Source organism: Oreochromis aureus, linkage group 3 (genome assembly GCF_013358895.1).
Source record: "Oreochromis aureus strain Israel breed Guangdong linkage group 3, ZZ_aureus, whole genome shotgun sequence".
In the NCBI taxonomy this organism is placed as follows: Eukaryota; Metazoa; Chordata; class Actinopteri; order Cichliformes; family Cichlidae; genus Oreochromis; species Oreochromis aureus.
Window position 1 is genome coordinate 134,260,339 of NC_052944.1, and position 18,331 is coordinate 134,278,669.

At 43.4% G+C, this 18,331-nt stretch overlaps 1 protein-coding gene and 1 pseudogene across 1 annotated transcript; one reads left to right on the plus strand and one right to left on the minus strand.

Annotated features, from left to right (window-relative positions):
- Positions 1–407: 407 nt before the first annotated feature.
- On the minus strand, positions 408–1,845 carry LOC120439262. The gene is made up of 2 exons (XM_039610065.1): positions 1,785–1,845; positions 408–1,011 (listed from the first exon to the last, which is right to left on the minus strand). Exons 1-2 carry the CDS (start codon positions 1,843–1,845, stop codon positions 455–457), a joined length of 618 nt encoding a protein of 205 aa, XP_039465999.1. The 3' UTR covers positions 408–454.
- Positions 1,846–3,818: 1,973 nt separating this feature from the next.
- Positions 3,819–5,687, plus strand: LOC120435351 (annotated as a pseudogene).
- The last annotated feature ends 12,644 nt before the right edge of the window (positions 5,688–18,331 follow it).

An 18,331-nucleotide genomic window follows, 5' to 3' on the forward strand; every position in this document is an offset into this window, starting at 1 on the left:
CGGCTGCTACGGCTGGGCCCGTCTTGGTTGTGAGACATCTAACCCATGCATATTTTGAGAATACATCTATACATGTTAGCAGGTATCTAACATTATCATTATCTGCCATGTATTCAGACATATCAACCAGATCGGCTTGAAACTGTTTGTCGATTCCATTAACCAATACTCTATTTCTGGGAAAGTGGATCCTAGCTGGTTTATGGAGTGTGTAAGTGTCGTCTCGTTCTAAATAATGTTTAACCTGTGATAATGAGGGTTTTACACCTATTGCCTCAGCGGTAGCTATACGGAGCTTATTTAAACTGGCCAAGCCAGCCGGATGGGCCGGATCATGATAAATTTTATACAAGGTGTTTTCCATGATGCATGCAAGACACAAATGATAAAGCTGTTGGTGTTAACACGTCTTTTTATTTCATTCACACAGACAATGAATACTGAACAGCATACATTAAACCAGGTGTCTCCCAGCCCAGTAGTTACCAATCATGCGAAGCATGGCTGGTTTAGCACGTCGGTCATAACGACTTGCTTCTAGCAACTGCACAATGTTGTCGTTAATTGCGCATACTATATGTTCTGATGATCTCAGTTCGGTCATGGTGTGTTCTGCAATCCGGCTGAATTGTGTTCCAGTCCCATCGACTGTGTACGAGCGCACAAACAGGCGTATGGCGGGGATGAATCGGTCTGTCTTGAGCCTTATCATCACATCGTCATAGTAGATGTCAAAGAAATACTCGGGCAATTCGAGCAAGCAGCTGTGTTGCACCTGACTGGGGTGAGATATTTGACATCCGTAGCATGTATCCTGTAGAAACTCGTTTAGCGCCAACATCAGCAGATGGTGGGTTGCAAGCTTGATGTCGATAATGGTTTCCTCAAACAGCCCCGATCCTGTAGGATCCTGCAGCAGCAGCTGTGGAGAAGGGGGTGGAGATGGTGGGGTCTGGATTAACAGCGATGGGGGTGGTGAGTCTGTGAGGTCCCACGGTTGCGTGTCTCGCTCTGAAAATGGGAACAATAAAAATGTTATATTTTGTTGCTTAGATACACACACACACACACACACACACGCCCATATATTTAACCTACCATTTGGTTTATTTACTTGTCGGACGGCCTTATGATTTTAGGTTTGCACAGGGTAGAAGGCATGCCAGTCTTCGGACGAGTCGCGAAATCATCAAAAACAAGGCGTTTTCTAATACCCTCGTACGCAGTGTTGAGTCTATCTCTCTTGATGGCGTCGTCAACCTTGCTAAACATATGCAGCATAGCTCTCCAGTCGCACCACTGTATAAAAAACATATCCTTAAACCATGTAGTGCGCTCTTCTATGCTCAGAGGGTAAGGATTTAACCTCCAGTTTTCAACCCCTCTGGCCGCTATAAAACTTTCCCTGTCATCACATACACTGAGAAAAATAAAGTCATCGGGGCTACGGTTGAAACGATCAGCCTCGACCCTGTAAAGCTCTGGGCCTGTTGGACTGTTCCACTGGGAAACATACAGCATCTCTGGGAAGCCCACATTGTCCAAGTCCGCACAAACAACAGTGCGAAAGAGTTTCCAGTTTCTAGTAGACATGCGTTGTGACTCCCCCCAAAACACTCCCTCACCACAATCTACACGAAGTATAACTGCTCCGTTGGTATATTTAACGGTATACACATACCCGTTACTGCCTCGATATTCTAACTTAAATTTAGTCCCATCTACGACGTTTTCACAGCGTTGCTTTTTGCGGTGAGGGCCCCGGCATACGCCTGTAGACGTACCTAGAGCTTCTGTTGCTTGGGCGATGTCCAGGCTGCTCGTCATGGTTGATACAGATGTCATCCTGCACTTCTTAGTTAGTTAGTTAGAGGTGTTCTTTAGGTTGCGCTGTCGATGTTCCAAATGGTGAAAGAGGCCGTTTTTATATGTATTGGAGCAGTCCTCTAGGAGGTGTCGTTACCGCCCCTTGGGTTGGGCTTGTTTCAGGTGTAAACAAAAGGTGATGCCTGTTTGGAGGATGGTCAGTAGAAAGTGTAATGGCATGATAAAAGGTGAAAGTGTAATGGTGGCACCGATGGACCTGGCACCGCCGGCCCTCTGCCATAAGATAAAGGAGACTGTTTGTATTGCAAACTATGGCAGTACAATTGAGATGCTCTTGATAAGGATGACCTCTTCTGCTGACTGTAGGGGGTCTAACTGTAACCCCCTCTGTCTAGCTGTTGCAGAATTAAGAATCCCTGTTTATTTCTAAAGGAATGGCTGCTGTTTGTGGTATTCTGGGGGGGGGGGCAAAAAAAGCTATAGCTATATTACTACTTGCCTTGGCTGCATTTTTAGGTAAACAGCTGCAAAAAACTCAGTTGCTTTTTTGAAGAAGTAACAATATAATTAATTGCCCAACATTCGTCATTATTTACTGTATTTTGCAGACAGAGAGTTACAGACTCTCTCCCGGACCACCGACTCATATTCATAATACAAGTCAGAGCTTTATTTTTTTTTTTACATTTTCATTGTAAGTGGGCTAAAGCAGTTAACTAAAAGTAGTCTAACATAAATGTAAATGCTGTAATTTGATTATTTTAATAAACCATGTAACTTGGATGGGTTCGATGCTGGCGTGACCACAGTGCACACGTCTGCTGTCGCTCACAGTGGTCCAAGGGATCGCTCAGGGAGGTTGTGTGTTCGCTCAGACACATGAAAAATTAGAGGGAACATTGCATACAGTGTAAACACCATAAACAAAGTGAGGATTTCTCCTCTGCTCCTGTGCTTCTGTCTAACATCAGAGGTCAGCTGGTGTTTCTCAGTGTGGACAGACTGAGGGAAACATTCTAACTGTTCTCTCCATCAGCAGGAGGGTTGTTCTTAAAGCTCAGTCTGACCGTTGGAGGCTTTGGGATCTCCCACACAAATTACAGGCACAGTCAGTTGTTCTTTTTGTGTGTGTGTTTATTTAATAGGAAAATAAATAATATATTCATAAGTATACACTTGTGTTTTACATTTGTGGATGGAGACCGCCCACATACATAACATGCCAAAGCAGAGGATAAGGGAAGAGGTGTAGAAGAAGAGGTGTAAAAGACCAGAACGAGATGGGATCTCTTACACCAAAGAAACAAAAAAGTGAAGGAAAGAGACAAGCACACAAACACAGCAGTCAGAGTGGAAAGAGTGGATGTTGTAGGAGGTGTTTGTGTAGTGAAGATTGTTTGCAGGACTCCAGCTGCTCCAGCAGGCATCTCCTTTGTGCTTCAAACACAGGCTGCATTTGAAGCATACCCCGTGTCTTCTATCAGTAACCTCTTCATTGAATCTTCAGTCAACCTGTTGATTTCTGTACATCAGAACCACATCAGCCCAGACCCAGGCATCTACCAGCACAAGTACACAGCCTTTATCTCACATGTTTGAGTATTCGTTCACCTTCATCTGTTTGTCTGTTCTTATTGACAGCTCTTCATCCAGTCCACCTTAAACACAGTGGGTGTGTTGATGAGAATGGGAGTTATCTTATGGAGCTGTTATTGCAGTAAAACTGTTTTTGTGTGTATTTCAGTCCATACGAATTAAAAAAGTCGACTAATGTGACACTTGCAGTGGGAGTGACACAGAGCTGACCCCTGACCTCAGGGTGGAGAAATCTGATAGAAAACTCTGACTCAGCAAAAATGTAGCCAAGGTCACATGTAAGAGGACAGCCAATGAAAAACATGTAGAGGCAAACAAAGAAAGCAAACAAAGGTTTGCAGAGCTTAAAGAGGACGTCGCTCTGATCAGTGGAAGAAAAAAGCTTCATGGACGTGATGCACACGCAGTCTAAAACATTGGATTGCTCAGCGCAGCCCTCCAGGACACAGCTGTGTGGCTCCGCCCACCTGTCCTCACCCTCCTCCTGCTCCACACATCAATGGTCCTGGGCTGAAGTGGTCATCCCCAGTCAGAAGAAGGACTCAGAGCTGTTTCACCTGGCTCCAGATAAGTGTCATTCCTCTCTTTTGGAAACCAACAGAGTGCATCCCAACTGCTTAGGAAGCCAAATCCTAACAGCTTTTGTGAGTTCACTTGTTTTTGCATTAGATAATATGCAATGCAATACAGGTCATCCCATAGACAGCCGTGCAGCACCGCGTACCTCATCACTCCAATCCTGTTTTTAATCTACAAGGAAACCAAGAAGGCTCACTGCTCTGTGCAAGCAAATATGTTTTTGAAAGGATTTCCTCAAACTACCAGTCTTTATATCTTGTACAAGCACATCATACATTATCAGGAAATAATGCTTTTTTTCTTCTTTGAAAGCTGTGATGCTGCTTGAAGACATAATTACAAAGTAACGTGTTCAGCAGCAGCAGCTCAGAGCTGGAAGTACAAGTGTGGCAACATGTGGCCAGAGTGGTGACAGAGCTGAACACTAACCTCTGTTATGGTGGAGAAATAATGCAGCTGCATTATTAAGGCTCCTCATGGCTGCACAAGACATGCATCAGCAAAGGACAATAATCCCAACTAGGAGTAGAGCCGAACCCGAATACAATACTCAGAAAGGCACAAATAACCTGTTTTTTACGAATACTTATTTCCAACAAATACTTAAAAAAAAATTTTTTTTTAAAACGGGTGTGGGTCACAATCAGCCAGGGTTTCGGATGAGCTCATTGTGAAACCTGGTCCCACTCTATCATGTGATTTCCTGAGGTCAGATGGGCCAGGATGTGAGTGGGTGTTAAGGCGTCTGGTAAAGATCTCAAAACTGGATTATAGATGGCAGACAGTTGGTGTCGTAAACCACCGCCTCTGTTCAAAGATGGTCGCTCACAGTGGACATAAATGGCTTCTTTCACTCCTCTTTCAAACCATATGTCCTCTCTGTCCAAAATGTGAACGTTGGCATCCTCAAAGAGTGACCTTTGACCTTTAGATGCAGATGGATGCTGAGTCTTGTCCCGTGGAGGTGGCTCTTCAATGTTGCGCGTTTGTGAAGTGGCTGTTTGGTCTCTCCAATGTAGAGGTCTGGGCATTCCTCGCTGCATAGCAAACACCACGTTGTTGAGTTTGTGTTTTGGAGTTTTGTCTTTGTTGTTTGAGTCACTGAATCAGGAACTCTGCCTGCTTTTGTTCTCACACTGGGTTTAATGAAAGAAGATTTCTGTTTGTCCATTAAAGTTGTTTGTTGTGATCTTTTAAAGGATCCTGTGATGATCCAGAGCCTGGCTTGTCTCAGGAGTCTCTCAGTGACCTGAGCAGCAGCTACAGCTGCTGGCCTCTGTGTTCACCTGCAGGAGACGTGGAGACCCGCGCTCACCTTCTGCAGCACTTAGACACAGTTGCAGTGAGGGAAGGTGAGTCATCCTTTAGCAGGACATCATTCAGGCTTTATTAGCATCACTGTGACTGTTATTGTGTTTGTAGGAGGTTTCCTCTGCTGGTCTCAGACAGCAGCAGAAACATCAGCCTCCCTGTCAGTGGAGATCAGTTCTTATGTGCTGTTGGCCAAACTCAGCGCCTCCCCGACTGCTGAGGATCTGGGATATGCCTCTGGTATTATCAGGTGGCTGACTGGGCAGCAGAACTATTACGGAGGCTTCTCCTCCACTCAGGTACTACACCACCCAAACCGCATGAAGCTAATCTTTGAGTTCATCTACAGTCTTGGACCAAATCAGAAGAAATAATCCTGAAGCTTTCATGTTGTTGCTTTTCTCTCAGATATGCAGACTTGTTTTAGCAGGCAGGGATGTTTTTATTCTTTATTTACAAGATGAAATTGACTTTGGTCTAAAAATGTGTTGTTTTAACAGAACAGCCTTCTGTGCACCAACTACACGTAACAGCCTGTAAATAACAGCTCAGCTGCAGTCTGTAAGTTTCTACCTGTGATTTCTCTACTTTGTTTCTCTGAGATCATCTCTGTTAAACAGATTTAACCTGTTTAACCTTTATTTAACCAGGAAGTGAAGGTTAGAAACTCTTTGTGAGAGTGTGTTGAAGTGACACAGGCAGTTTGAACTTCATGTCAAAATGAATCCATCCTGTAGGACACAGTGGAGGCTCTTCAGGCTCTCTACTCCACTCTGGTGTTCAGTCCTGAAGGTTGGAGCACAGGGACAGTTCAGGCTCCAGCAGTCAGCTGACATTTGATCAGGGCAACAAACTGCTCCACCAGGAGGAGGCGCTGCAGGACGTGTCAAGAAAATACAGGCTGGAGGTGAAGCTGCTTCAGTGCAGCTCAGTGACAGCATCATGTGACCAGGTCCTGGGGCCCGTTCTTCGTACCTCGCTAAGTAAGTTAGCCGGATTTGAATGTTGACGATTTCGCGTGATCTTGGATCGTTGGGTTCTCCGAAGCTCATCTGGGACTTGCTGTCATAGCAACAGATCCGTAAGCGTAAACCTGCTTGGGAGCAGGCTTACTTTATGTAAACAGGATTAGATCGCGCCACTCAGGTATGTCCGCTTCATGTATTACGAAAGCAACAGCGATATTTCTCCACTGTTTTTCCATAAATAAATATTATCAATGTAACTAAAGATAATGCAGTATTTGATTCTTTTATTGATTTCATACAGATACATACAGGTCATTTCCGAAAAAAAGGGAAATGTACTAGTAATCATTCTATTACATGTATTTGATTATTTCAGATGTAATTCATATTTTAGAGTAGTAATAGTAAATTACTACGTGCAATCAAGATGAGAGACCACGGCTATAAAAGCGAAGGTGGATTTGGGAAGTCTGTCGCAGCCATGTCCTGTCCGTTTGTACGCGAGCAAGGAAGGTGCAAGATTGATAAGGAGAGTTTTCAGAATTTAGCGTATATTGCGGGATAGACAGGATCCTTTAGCTCAGCGACGGTGTGCTCATAGAGAGATATCGATTCTCCCGTGAGGGTATTATTTACTTTTTCTCTCTCTCTCTCTCTCTCTCTCTATACATATATATATATATATACTTACTGTACTGTATATACTTACTCCCGACTTACTGTGCATGCTTCAGTCACCCCTTGCATGGGAACAGGTAAAAGTGATGGAGTGTTATGTCAAACCACACACAAAAAACCCCACAATGTCAATAAATGTCACAGTACAAAAGGGGTGTGACGAGGGGTGCAGGACCACCACCTGTCTTTATTTGCTCTGCCCTTTTCTTGGTTGCTGTTATAAACAAACAAACAGATTATTCCAGGGTCTCTTGTCATAGACTAAAAGCAATATAAGTGATAAATATTACCATTCTGTAGAATATTCTTATATTTCATTTTTACTTTGTCCCATGTTCTAGTGGGTCCTGTTGTGACTCTAATGTGAAAGAGGATATGATGTAATATAATATAATGTGGTATAATATAATATCACATGATATAATGTAATATCATGGATCACTTACGAGTTTAATTTGTCAGCAACTTTCTGCCAGCCCTCTCTCCTTGCTTTTGCAGCCTTTGCAGTGTTCCCCTGCGTTTTAATTAAACTCTGAAACTCCTGATATCCCTCAATCAAGAGTTCTTGGTCTGCTGCCGTGAAATACTGAGCGCGCTCCTTCGACATCTTCGCCGACCAATCACAGGGTTGCCGATCAATGTTTCTACTCTCGATGCGTAGCCCCTTTTAAGCCACCCAGTGATCTCAGATTACTTCATCCAGCTATACTAATCGTCAACAACAGGTGTGTTCGGAGAACCGGATTAGCGAGCTCAAAGTTAGCGCGATGATTTGATCTTGGATGTGTCATTTGATCTTGGATGTAGTAAGCGAGGTACGAAGAACGGGCCCCTGGTTGGTGTCAAACAGGCTTTCTTTGTTTTTTTGTACTTATAAAACACTAAAGAAGCATTTTCACATGTAATAAATGTGTTTAAACACACAACAAACATCAAGCACTGATAGAAACTGAGAAACACAGATATTGATGATAAATATTAAGATAAATAGATAAATATAGAGATATAAATATAAAAGTGTCATGGTGTTGAAAAGTGACAGCAGGCTGCACTGAGCTGTGATTGGTTCTGTTTGTTTCCCACATTTGTGCCACCTACAACATCCCAGCACCTGCTGATGTCCCCACTCTCAGTGTGAAAGTCCACACAGAGGTGGAGCCCACAGGTGGATCTGCCAGAGCCAGACTGACTGTGGAAATACATCCCTGTAAGTATGTGACAGGTTAGAGGAGAGTCTGTACCAGCGTGGAGTCACTGTGGGTGATGAAGAGCATGTGTGCACACACTGTTCAAACACAGCTACAGTGGGAAGGAGAAAACTACAAACATGGTGGTCCTGCATGTTCCCCAGAGTGTGAGTAATTAGACTCTACCAACACGTCATGTGATCAGTGTGATGATGTCATCTCCTCACAGCTCAAACGTGGCCTCCTGGTGAGTCGTGTTGAACCAAAGGAAGATCCTGTGCTGGTGTCCTTAGAGGAGGTCAGAGACGTCCACAGTGGGGACACCAGATGATGATCTTTGGTACAAACTGTGTCTGCGATTGTTTCTGTCTCGTCCATTTATCAAAGGACACACCATCAACCACAGAGATCATCCAGGAGCTCCCAGTGGACCACCTGAAGCCAGCCGTGGTCCAGATCTATGACGACTACCAACCAGGTCCAAGTCTGACTAAGCTTTACTCCAACAGCTCACTGACACACTTCAGAGGATCCATCAGACTGAACAGTTCATAACAGCTGATGTTTCCATCAGTGGGACTCAGAGAAATGACACTTTCATAAATCTGGTTTTAGTCACTTTGAGTGTAAACAGGAAACAAACTGCATCATTTGTGCTTCTTGCACCAGGATCCTCCTCGTCTCTCCCACAGCAGGAAGTTCAGCTCTGCTCTCATGAAGCAGCAGGAAGATGTGAGGCTCAGAGTGAGGACTGAGGACAGACTGATGGCACACTCAGCCTTTTGCCACTGCATGCACAGCTGTGAGTCATGTGACACTCGTGTTGATCACACCTCTCATTGCAGATAAGTGAACTCTCCCAGGGGCAACGATCACACACAGTGGTGTGAAAAAGTCTTTTCACTCAGTCATTTCTGACTGTTTTTATCACACAAATGTTCCTGTTAGACAAAGATAACACAAGTAAATAAATGATGATGTCATTGATTAAGGCACAAAGGTGATCCCGACCTACCTGAGCTGTGTGCAACAATAACTGCCCCTCTGCTTCAATCATGGATGAACTGTGATGAAGCACATTTGTTTCTAAAGCTGAGTTCAGTTTGACAAACACACTCAGCCTGATTACTAGAAGACCTGTTGGATCAACAGACTCATCAACTTCTACAGAACTGTGTGAGAAAGTGAACAGGCTGAAAGATGTCAAACAGCAACACATAATGCCACCATCTACACAATCAGCTGACAGAGTCACAGCTGTCAGTCTGCACAGGGTTCACAGCCATTTCTAAGGCTTTGGGACTCTGTTGAACCACGGTGAGAGCCATTAGACACAAATGCTGACAGTGTGGAACAGTGGGAACCTTCCCAGGAGCCAGTGGCCACCAACATGACTCCAAGAGCACATCGACATCCAGGAGCTCACAAAGAGCCCAGAACAACATGAAAGACCTGCAGAACTCAGTTAAGGTCATCATTGAACAATGAGAAAGAGAATCCATGGAGGAGTCCAAGGAGAAAACCACTGCAGACCAAGAAGAACACAAAGGATGGTCTCACACTGTCCAACAACATGTTGATGATCCCGTTTGGGAAAGACTCTGTGGACTGATGAGACAAAAGCTTTCTGACAGCTTTGAGTCCTGTTACATCTGAAACTAACACAGCATCAATGAAAAGGAGCCTCATAGCAACAGTCACATATGGTGGTGGTAGTGTGATGGTCCCATGTGATGCATCATGGCAGCAACAATACAACAACAAATACACACATGTGACAAATGTACAATAACAGATCATTAAGTGTCACGGCGCCGTGCACATTAGTATATTTGACTTAAGCTTAATAATCAGAATAATGCTCTGATCTCTTCAAATAAATGAAATCATACCTTTCTACTAAAACTGTTTCTGTTGGTCTCCACCTTTTCCTGAACCAGACCCTGCAGGATCCACCTGAGTGTCCCAGTCCTGGACCCTGTTTGTAACCAGGAGGATCCCAGGCCTGATTATTGCTGATGTGTTATAAATATTCTAGTTTTATTCTCATTAAATAAATATGTGTATAAATATGTGGATTCATGTTTCAGTCCTGGACGTTGATGCTTGTTTGTTTGAAAGGACACAGATGGACCTTCTTTCCTTCTTTCCTTCCTTTTTGTGTCCTCTGTGCTTCATCTGCTGCTCTTCACTCTGTTACTTTGGACTGATTTCACTCACACTTTGTTTCCATGGTTTCTTTGCATCACGCTGACAGCACGTGAACAACACGTGAACAACACGACATGTTTGATCTCAAAGAAGGAGCAGCATCCTCTCTCCAACCTGTTTCTCCATCTTCTACAACACCTGATTCATTCCAGTTTCTCTGCTTTCACTTTGATTCATGTCAACATGAAGCCTGAGCGTCTGTGATGAACACACTATCAGCATCACTGACATGTTTCATCATTTAAAAACACTTCCTGTCACTGTGGTGGTTACAGGGACAATACTGAACATGTCACATGACACACCTTAAACATCATGTGATCCACTCTCAGTGTTGCGACTTCCATCCACAAATAAAGCTGCTGCCGGCTGAGTTGGTTTGAGCTGTGACTCGTCTCCAATAAGCCAAACTGAGCCCCACTTGTGTTTGTGTATTTATTTCAAAACAAAAACAACAAACTTTTCGCTTTAACTCAAACCAAATAGCGCATCTATGAACTTACATCATTTGAGAACGGGACTGAAAGGTGACGTCAAATGACATGAAAAAAATCCACTCACCCAACTTCTCTGTTGAGAACGCCAGCATCAGGTAAATAACATGTGACCACGCCCCCATGCAATCGCCTGAGGTCGAGGGAAATCTAAACACTTGCGCCACCATAACAAATAAAACATAAACATTCACTTTGGCTCTTCCACTCAGTCTGCACTTTCATTCATGACTTCAACAGGTTGAAATGAGCTTTGAAGAAACATCAGTTTAGTGATGAAATATTCAAACGCTGCAGGAATAAGAACAACAAAGTCACGACGGATGTTTGTGCTTCAAACAGGAAAACCAGCAGGCATAAATCACGACCTGCCAGAGGTTTGAGAAGTTATTTATTTATTTAATTTATATGAATGCAGCACAGTGTCCTCAATGTCCTGAATGTCCTCAAACGCCGCATTAGGCTCAAAGTTTACTTTCACTTCCTGAACTTCGTGGAGTGGAGCTTGTTGTTGGTGTGAAGAAACTGTAAGTTTGCTTTGTTTCCTCCTTCAACAGTTTGTCTTTAGGAACTTTACTGTTTGTTCAGCTCATGTTTGATTTCTATACACAACAAACTGTGTGTGTTTGTATTTCCGGTCTCTCCATTAAAGTCAGTGTTTCCTGGCTAACATCAGCTGTGTGCAGCTTAGTTCCAGCACAAACGGACTCACAGCGTGTGTGATGACGTCACAGCTCAGCTGCAGTGTCTTTATCGCCTTTACTTTAACTTTACTGTCACTGTGATTAATATTTACACACGAGACACCTGACAGAGCGCTAACGCTAAGCTAAAGCTAAGCTAGCCAAGAACCCAGAGTGATGTTAAAGCTGAGTAAACACTGACCCCAGACCAGCACCGTGATAAAGTGAGCTGCTGCTGCTGAACTTGAACAGGTAACAAAGTGATGAGCAGTCAGGCTGCAGGTTTCTACCTGTTCATGTTTCTACAGTGGAATCACTTTGAAGTGTCTTTGTGCTGTTTCATCTTTGATTTGTGTTCATAAACACTCAGAGAAAGATCACGTGACCTCATCAGGATCTGTGTTGGTGTGTGGGGCTGTACCTCAGCTTTATATTGTTACATGGTCATTATGAGACAGTTTTTCTGCTCATTTTACACAGTAACAGCAGTATAATTAAGTATTTGTGTAATAATGACTTTTTTGAGTAATGACCAACAGTGATCACAACAAAGAGGAAATACATCCAACATGTACGAACATTTGACCCACAACATGCAGTTAATGTGCACAAATGTCTTTGATCTGCTTCTCAGTGATGGTGGTGACTGTCAGAGACCTGGATGACTGAGAACCTACAGACATGTTGACCTGGTTTCTAGGTTACATGACAGGTCAGAGGTCAGCGACTGTAGCTCAAGTTACTCGTGTTAATGTGAACTCACTGAGTGTTTGTGGTTTACCTCTCAGACTGACTGAAGATGATGATGGAGGGAGAGGAGGACAGAGCAGAGTCTGCAGGATCCAGCTGTGAAAGTGACGACTCCAGAGATAATCCTCCATACTTCAATGCTGAACCTGTACCAACGAGGTCAGAGAGCTGAACTCACTGAGTAACAGAAATAATTCTGCTCTGACATTATAATCAGTGTTGATTCTGGTTGATTGTCTGACTGTGTTTGTGAGCTGAGAGGAAATGAAAATGAATTTGTAACAAAAATCAGTTTTGTCCAGTTTTCCTGTAAAAAGCTGAACTCTAATCTAAGAGGATGTTACTGACAGGAAACAGCTGCATTATCTGCAGTCTGTGTGATCACAGCTGCTTCAATCATGTTTGTGTCTGCAGAGGTCAGAGGTCACAGTCTGCAGGGTCCAGCTGTCTGTCTGTGAGGAGTGACTGGTCCAAAGATCTACCTCCAAACTTCAGTGGTGAACCTGGACCAACGAGGTCAGAGAGCTGTGATGACTCCTTTACATGTTTGTGTTTCCTGGATAAATCTGACCTGAAACATCCTCAGATTGTTACAAAGATTCATTAAAAAGAAAACAATGAAAGAGAAAAGATCCAAATGTTAGACTTGGTCATTTGCTGTTTGAGGACAGTGATGCTCATATCTGTGGGGAAAGTGTGACCTGAGTGGGTTCATGTTTGTCTTTAAAGAGCTGCTCTGATTCTCTTTGTGTCTGATCTGTGAAACAGTCTGAGAGGTCACACAGAGACCCAGCAGCTAAAGCCTGGATCATACTGGCTGCTGTTAATGAGACTCCATCAGGACAACACTGAACCACAGTGGGTGGATGTAGTGGATAAATCCCACCATACTGATGCTCAGATTTAATCACAGGGAACAAACCAGATGTTACCTTCAGATTGTGACCTTTGGAGTGGACGATGCAGATTTCAATAGAGAATAAATGTTGTTGTTTTTCAGCTGTGAAAAAAGAATCTAATTTTCTGAACTTAAGAATTTATGATGCTGGAAAAAACATGGAGACAATAACACAACATTTCCACTGTATTCATAGAATGAATGTAAAACTGTCAGACATTCATTAAATATGCAAAATGTCCACAGAAACATCAGAGGGTCAGATGTGAAGCACTCAGTGATTTTGATAAAATGACTCATCAGTTATTGATCTGTACTACACTGATCTACCACGTTAGTAAAGCTGGTGTTCTGCTGGTGGAGGGAGACCTCGGATCATGTTCTGGTTTTGGAGCAGTGATCTGCTGATGGTTCAGTTTAATTAGCTTCTTCAAAATCGTCCCTGACATCACCACTGAAAGGACGTCCATAAACTTACTAACAGTGACCCATATTTTTAGAATCTGAGAGTTTAAAACTTGACAAACTTGATTCAGATGAAGTTATTTGAGCAGAAACTCCTGGATCTTTATCCTGTGCTTGATCTAATCCTTCATGGTTCCTCCACAGAGTGGACCAGCAGAGCTCACAGGTTCCCAGTGGTCAGTCTGCCCAGCAGCATCAAACACAGCTGGACTCCATATTTATGGTCTGTACATGTACAACAACGACTGTTACATCTATTCTGTTCACAGTCATCTCCATGCTGCTCTTTGTAGACCAGTGTCAGTGTGTCCAACATGGATCTGATGTTTGGCTCCATGATTTAAGTGATTGGTTAATTCATAAAGTATTCTGTTCCAGCTGCTGGAGGACAACATCATCACTTTTGTGAAGAACGAGCTGAAGAAGATCCAGAGGGTTCTGAGTCCAGATTACCCAGAATGCTTAGAGAGTCAGAGGAGCAGCAGCAGAGAGGCATTTGTGAAGATCACAGTGGACTTCCTGAGGAGAATGAAGCAGGAAGAGCTGGCTGACCGTCTGCAGAGCAGTAAGAGGATTTATGTAAAGATTTAAGATGCTGGATAAATGAGACATTTACTGATGTCCTAAGAGATGGAACAACATGTAATCAACAGTCATTTTTTAAGGAAATGAAATACTCTTGAGATGTATTCAAACAGAGTTGCTGTATGGACTTTATTAAAAAATGGACTGATATTCTTTTTTTGTCTGTTTATTCAGAACTTCAAGCTGCAGTTTGTCAACGTAACCTTAAGTCTGCTCTGAAGAAGAAGTTCCAGTGTGTGTTTGAGGGCATCGCTAAAGCAGGAAACCCAACCCTTCTGAATCAGATCTACACAGAGCTCTACATCACAGAGGGAGGGACTGCAGAGGTCAATGATGAACATGAGGTCAGACAGATTGAAACAGCATCCAGGAAACCAGACAGACCAGAAACAACAATCAGACAAGAAGACATCTTTAAAGCCTCACCTGGAAGAGATGAACCAATCAGAACAGTGCTGACAAAGGGAGTGGCTGGCATTGGGAAAACAGTCTTAACACAGAAATACAGCCTGGACTGGGCTGAAGACAAAGCCAACCAGCACATCCAGTTCATATTTCCATTCACTTTCAGAGAGCTGAATGTGCTGAAAGAGGAAAAGTTCAGCTTGGTGGAACTTGTTCATCACTTCTTTACTGAAACCAAAGAAGCAGGAATCTGCAGCTTTGAAGACTTCCAGGTTGTGTTCATCTTTGATGGTCTGGATGAGTGTCGACTTCCTCTGGACTTCCACAAAACTACAATCCTAACTGACCCTAGAAAGTCCACCTCAGTGGATGTGCTGCTGATAAACCTCATCAGGGGGAAACTGCTTCCCTCTGCTCACCTCTGGATAACCACACGACCTGCAGCAGCCAATCAGATCCCTCCTGGCTGTGTTGGCATGGTGACAGAGGTCAGAGGGTTCACTGACCCACAGAAGGAGGAGTACTTCAGGAAGAGATTCAGAGATGAGGAGCAGGCCAGCAGGATCATCTCCCACATCAAGACATCACGAAGCCTCCACATCATGTGCCACATCCCAGTCTTCTGCTGGATCACTGCTACAGTTCTGGAGGATGTGCTGAAAACCAGAGAGGGAGGACAGCTGCCCAAGACCCTGACTGAGATGTACATCCACTTCCTGGTGGTTCAGGCCAAAGTAAAGAAGGTCAAGTATGATGGAGGAGCTGAGACAGATCCACACTGGAGTCCAGAGAGCAGGAAGATGATGGAGTCTCTGGGAAAACTGGCTTTTGATCAGCTGCAGAAAGGAAACCTGATCTTCTATGAATCAGACCTGACAGAGTGTGGCATCGATATCAGAGCAGCCTCAGTGTACTCAGGAGTGTTCACACAGATCTTTAAAGAGGAGAGAGGACTGTACCAGGACAAGGTGTTCTGCTTCATCCATCTGAGTGTTCAGGAGTTTCTGGCTGCTCTTCATGTCCATCTGACCTTCATCAACTCTGGACTCAATCTGCTGGAACAACAGCAAACTACCTCTACATGGTCTAAACTATTTAACAAACCAAACCTACAATCTCTCCACCAGAGTGCTGTGAACAAGGCCTTACAGAGTCCAAATGGACACCTGGACTTGTTCCTCCGCTTCCTCCTGGGTCTTTCACTGCAGACCAATCAGACTCTCCTACGAGATCTGCTGACACAGACAGGAAGTAGCTCACAGACCAATCAGGAAACAGTCCAGTTCATCAAGGAGAAGCTCAGTGAGAATCTGTCTGCAGAGAAAAGCATCAATCTGTTCCACTGTCTGAATGAACTGAATGATCGTTCTCTACTGGAGGAGATCCAACAGTCCCTGAGATCAGGAAGTCTCTCCACAGATAAACTGTCTCCTGCTCAGTGGTCAGCTCTGGTCTTCATCTTACTGTCATCAGAAAAACATCTGGATGTGTTTGACCTGAAGAAATACTCTGCTTCAGAGGAGGCTCTTCTGAGGCTGCTGCCAGTGGTCAAAGCCTCCAACAAAGTTCTGTAAGTACATTTGTACTCATGTCTTTACTTTAACATCCAACTGTGTCAGTAATTTATTTCACCAGGCTTTCTGTCCTTTTATAAATTTGTATCCTAAAGTTTTGGGATTTCTCCAGTACAACTGTAACCTCTTTGATGGCTCCAGAACTCGGTGCACTCGAGACGCTGAATTCACCATAAACTGATCATCACTGCTGCTGTTATGTTATCAGTCTTTGTTTAAAAACTTAGGCTGCATGTGCCTAATGTTGTGATACTTTATATTCACTTGCATGCTCCTAGATACATTTCTACTGCAGGTCTATTTTTAGTCACAAATATTGGTGAAACACTTGCTTTTACATGCATGGTGGGTCCTGCATTAAAGAAAGCATTTGAATTACTCAGTGAATGATGGCAGCCAGAGAAACATCCTTAGTTACACTTTAAACTAAACTCTGCTTCGGTCTTCCACAGTGTGTTTGTTGTTTCTTTGTTGTTGTTGGCCTGCTCTCTCCTCTCACTCCAAACTGGTTGCAGCAGATGTTTGTCCCTCCCTGAGCCTGCTTTTCTTCCAGTTTTTCTTTCACTCTGTTGTCAAAATGTTGTTACAGACTTGGGTGCTGTTGTGGAAAATTTAACAATAACCTGCAGCACACCCAGTGAGCTTGATTTGAAGTGGGTTTATTAAACACATTGCAATGTGGAGAGAGCATCCCAGTGAAACACCAGGACCATCTCTGTGGCCACCGCCCTTACATCTTATATACAGACACACAGACAAAGAACAAAGTCTTACATGTTGGCCCCTCTCATGGGGGCCTATACCTCCTCCCTCACAGAGAGAATTATGACCTTGTTTTCTACTTGGCCGTCACCTAAAGATTTACGTCCCTGATAAGCAGGAGTCTCACTATCTGTTTAACGTCTCCCATTACAACGGCCTCACTGTGTTAACTTTCCACATGCATGTAAACTAGTGACAGGAGTGCTCTTACTATGGTACAGTGATATAACTATAACTAATGTGATGTGATTAAATATGTGATTAATACATGAGGAAAGAAATCTGCCACCACAGTGCAGCACCTCAGTTCATGTTTAGTCTGAAACCAGCTGTTTTAGCTATATCCCCTCAAGCACACCTTCCCTGGTCATCTCTGCTGTGGTTGCTATAAAATTTAATCTTCATTTTAAAAAAAAGAACAAAAAAAAGAAAAAACTCAAGTCAGACTTGATGCCATTTATTGGCAGCATGGTGCCTGTTTGTCTTTGATGATAAACTGCAGCACAGTCTAAAGCAAACCTTCTGACTTTATTGACTTTATGCATGTATATATTCTTCCTGTTCACCTTGGACACACAACAGCTCTCTGTATGTTGTGACTGGATCTAGAACACAGTTCAGATCAGCCAACATATCCTAATCTAGATGATTTTTAAGGTGGTATCTGGGACGAAAAGTTAAAAATCAGGTTGGATGGCCTGTACTGTATGATGGCCTTGGTTTCACCACATTGATAGCCATGCAGGGTGGTTCACTCCTTGGGCAAGAAGACCGAGGAGTGAGCCACCCTTGGTCAAAGCTTGGTCATTCAAGCTCACTGTTTTCCCCTTGTTGGTTGATGATAAGTATTTTGTTTTTACCTGACTTATAGTCATCATTGTCTTCAAATTAACTCACACACTGCTGACTGCTGTAGCTTACCTGGCTGAGCAGGTGACCCATGTACTGAAAGTTAGAGTCGTGACTCCAGGGCCTGGTTTGAGTCTGCCCAAGACCATTTCCTGTGTGTTATTCTCCTCACTTCTCCCTCCCTTCCTGTCTTCTCTGTCCTATACAGTGAAGACAAAAGGCCTCAAGTTCTGAAAACTCTTCCCCTTCATCATCTTCCCCTTCATCATCTTCCAAATCACCTCTATCCTCTAAAATCACCAGTATTCTCTGAGTAGATAATCTTTTCACAATCTTGAATGATAAGGATGCAAGTGGGTAAAGTTATTTATTTGTTGTGTTCCTATTTGCCGCTGGGATAGATTGTGAAAAACTCGGCTGCCAAAGTTACATCCAGTTTAGAAGAAAAACATTGAGTGAAGTGTTTGTTTCATCATCCTTCACAACTCATCCACCAGGTGTCACAAACT

Bases quoted from the DNA above. Each gene is read 5' to 3' on its own strand.
- LOC120439262 (XM_039610065.1), bottom strand. From the start codon at position 1,845: ATGACATCTGTATCAACCATGACGAGCAGCCTGGACATCGCCCAAGCA. The intron at 1,012-1,784 runs GTACGTCTACAG...TCCCATTTTCAG, and splicing joins CCAAGCAACAGAAGCTCTAG to AGCGAGACACGCAACCGTGG.